Source organism: Calliphora vicina, chromosome 5 (genome assembly GCF_958450345.1).
Source record: "Calliphora vicina chromosome 5, idCalVici1.1, whole genome shotgun sequence".
Classification (NCBI taxonomy): Eukaryota; Metazoa; Arthropoda; class Insecta; order Diptera; family Calliphoridae; genus Calliphora; species Calliphora vicina.
The window spans coordinates 64,297,893-64,300,652 of record NC_088784.1 but is presented as its reverse complement, the minus strand read 5'-3'; the positions used below and the strand labels follow the sequence as shown (position 1 = coordinate 64,300,652).

Sequence of the window (2,760 nt, the reverse complement as noted above, 5' to 3'; positions counted from 1 at the left end):
TGCAATTGTTCAATTGCAATGTGAGGGGCTTTACAAATTGTAATGATATAACCAGCGGCAAGCTTTAGGCATAGAGAATAGATATATAGCGGAAACTCTCCTGTCAAAGACCTAACTCAGTTGTCAGAAACCTAAGTGGTGAGAATGTATTAGTAGAAAAAACTATTTGAAAACAAAAACAACACTCGTATGAGCATAGAGAAAACACATAGAGCGGAAACTCTCCTGTCAAAGACCTTAGACCAAACTATGTTCTATGTTCTCTACATAGAGAAACATAGAGCGGAAACTAGAAAAAAACTCAAACAAAAAAATTACTCAAAATAATCACACATACGAGTGTTGTTTTTGTTTTCACATAGTTTATTCTACTAATACATTCTCACCACTTATGTTTTTGACAACTGAGTTAGGACTTTGACAGGAGAGTTTCCGCTCTATCTCTATTCTCTATGGTTCTCTATGCGTATGTGTGATTATTTTGAGTCATTTTTTTTTCTTTAAGTTTTTTTCTAGTTTCCGCTCTTTGTTTCTCTATGGCTTTAGGTGTCAATTTACATAAAATGAGTTTTATTTTCTGACGGAAAAAATAAAACTCTTCAAATGACTTTTATTTTATGACGGAAAAAAATAAAAGTCCTCAAATGAGTTTTTTTTTATGGGAAAAATTATACTCCTCAAATGAGTTTTTTTATGACGGCTTGTAATACTCTTTTTGTAAGAGTTTCATTTGAACTTTTATTTTTAAGTTGAAAAATAACTGTTTTAAATGGATTTTTATTTTTAAAGTCACAAAATAACTGATATAAAATAACTTTTTTGATATCACTTATAAATTTTACGGTCCCTGGTAAATTTCGGTATTTATAGAGCCTTTTTGCCGTAACTGCATATTGCTTGCCATACCAAGAACTTTTTGGGAAAACTTTCTGCTTTTTGGTCCTAAACTTTTCTACAACAATCCCACGAGCATCAGCAACATAAAAATATTGACCCGGAAGATGCCAAAAATTTTCCAGAACATACGTTTCGTCATCCATTATGCAGCAGGTATATTTTTTATAATATTTGACTTCAATTTTCGTGCTATGTCTTTGGCCTTTAATTTTTTTAGCCAAGTTCCTGTCAGGAACTTTTTGAGCAACCTATGTTTTTAAACCTTTATTGGCTTTAACTTTTCATACCAAATAGTTCGAGTACTGAGCTATCCGGACTGCTTTCCTACCGGATGTGTTGGGAGCTCTTTTGAAAATGCTTTCTATTTATTGACTTTAGAAACATCATTCTTTCTACCTGAACTAGGTTTTCTATCAACGGGCTAGTTCTCCCGATAGAGTTTAATAATTTTAGTATGCACTATTTTCTTTACACTCATTTTAATCAGATAGTACTTGGGTTAACAGTTTTAAGGAAAAACGTGTGTTAAGGTTTTTTCGATCTCTCTCCTTATACCCAATACGAGATCCGATTGTTGTGCATTTTGTATACAAATTTTTGTCTGATGAACGCGATTTGGTTAGTTCTACATTCTCTATTACTAGAAAATATCAGCTGGATACATGAATTTAATTGTTATCGCAATCGAAAGATATGTATGTAATTTTGATCCAAAACTTTTAACAATCCAGCCTAATTGGGAAGATAAGTTAGCTATTAGCAATAACAATTTGTAGCAAATTTTGGTTTTCTAGGTTTTTAAACGTCGGGCGTCAGCTGAAACGAACTTTTTTTCGGTGCAAATGTATGGAATTTCGTTTTCGGTGTATGCGAAACGTAGCTTAAGTTAGTATATTAATTCTGATGTCAAAAAAATTATGAAGAAAAATTTTATAACAAAAATTATTTTGAACTTTCCTCAATACAAAAATATTATTTTTAAAAACAATAATAAAATTCTAAAAATTATCTAATCATAAAAATTTTAGACAACATACATTCTAAAATGCCAGAAGATATCTTGGGACAGATATACATTTTGAAGAGAAGTGAACATTTCGATGCCTACATGAAAGAACTGGGTGTTGGTTTGACCCTACGCAAGATGGGCAACACTGTAATTCCCCAATGTGTATTGGAGAAAAATGATGATGACATCTATACATTTAACCTGAGAACTCCTTATCACAGTTATTGCATAAATTTTGAGCTGGGTAAAGAATTTACAGAAGTGACTTTGGATAATCGTGTGGTAAAGACTATTTGTCATTTAGACAACAACGTTTTCATACAAGATCAGTCAGCTGATGGTTTGAAATCAACAAAAATTGTGCGAGAATTTTTAGAGGATGAACTGATAACGACTCTGTCTGTGGGTGATGTTAAGGCGGTTAGAGTTTATGGTGTTTTAGAAGAAACTGGGTAAAATCTAAATTTATGTTAGACATAATAATATGTCATTATCATTAAACAATGCAATAACTATTTTTACATGTTTTCATTTGAGAAATTTTATTGATTCGAATCAAAATATAGAAAAATCTTATTTAATGAATATTTATATATGTATATTTCACTCCTTAAAATAATTCCCAAAGAAATAATTTAATGGTCTCATAATGTTGCAGTGTTATTAATGCAAATTGACCAAATATTTGTATGAAATGCTTTTAGAAGGCATACAAATTATGGCGGTACATATGTAGTACTTATGAGAAACAAAAATGTGTTTACATTAAACATCACGAATTTTTCAGATTTTATGTACTTACACTAAACCCCCGATTTGCGTCATTTCGATTTCAGTCGCTTTTATATACCCAC

The 2,760-nt window shown here is 31.2% G+C and overlaps 1 protein-coding gene across 1 annotated transcript; it reads left to right on the top strand.

Moving 5' to 3' along the window:
- Window positions 1-1,645: 1,645 nt before the first annotated feature.
- LOC135959677 (probable fatty acid-binding protein) lies at window positions 1,646-2,495 on the top strand. Its single transcript, XM_065510683.1, has 2 exons — window positions 1,646-1,782; window positions 1,926-2,495. The coding sequence occupies exons 1-2, from the start codon at window positions 1,740-1,742 to the stop codon at window positions 2,360-2,362; spliced, it is 480 nt and encodes a 159-aa protein (XP_065366755.1). The 5' UTR covers window positions 1,646-1,739; the 3' UTR covers window positions 2,363-2,495.
- The last annotated feature ends 265 nt before the right edge of the window (window positions 2,496-2,760 follow it).

Coding starts and splice junctions, on each gene's coding strand:
- LOC135959677 (XM_065510683.1), top strand. CDS start 1,740: ATGTATGGAATTTCGTTTTCGGTGTATGCGAAACGTAGCTTAA. Junction 1,783..1,925: donor GTATGCGAAACGTAGCTTAA/GTTAGTATATTA, acceptor TAAAAATTTTAG/ACAACATACATTCTAAAATG.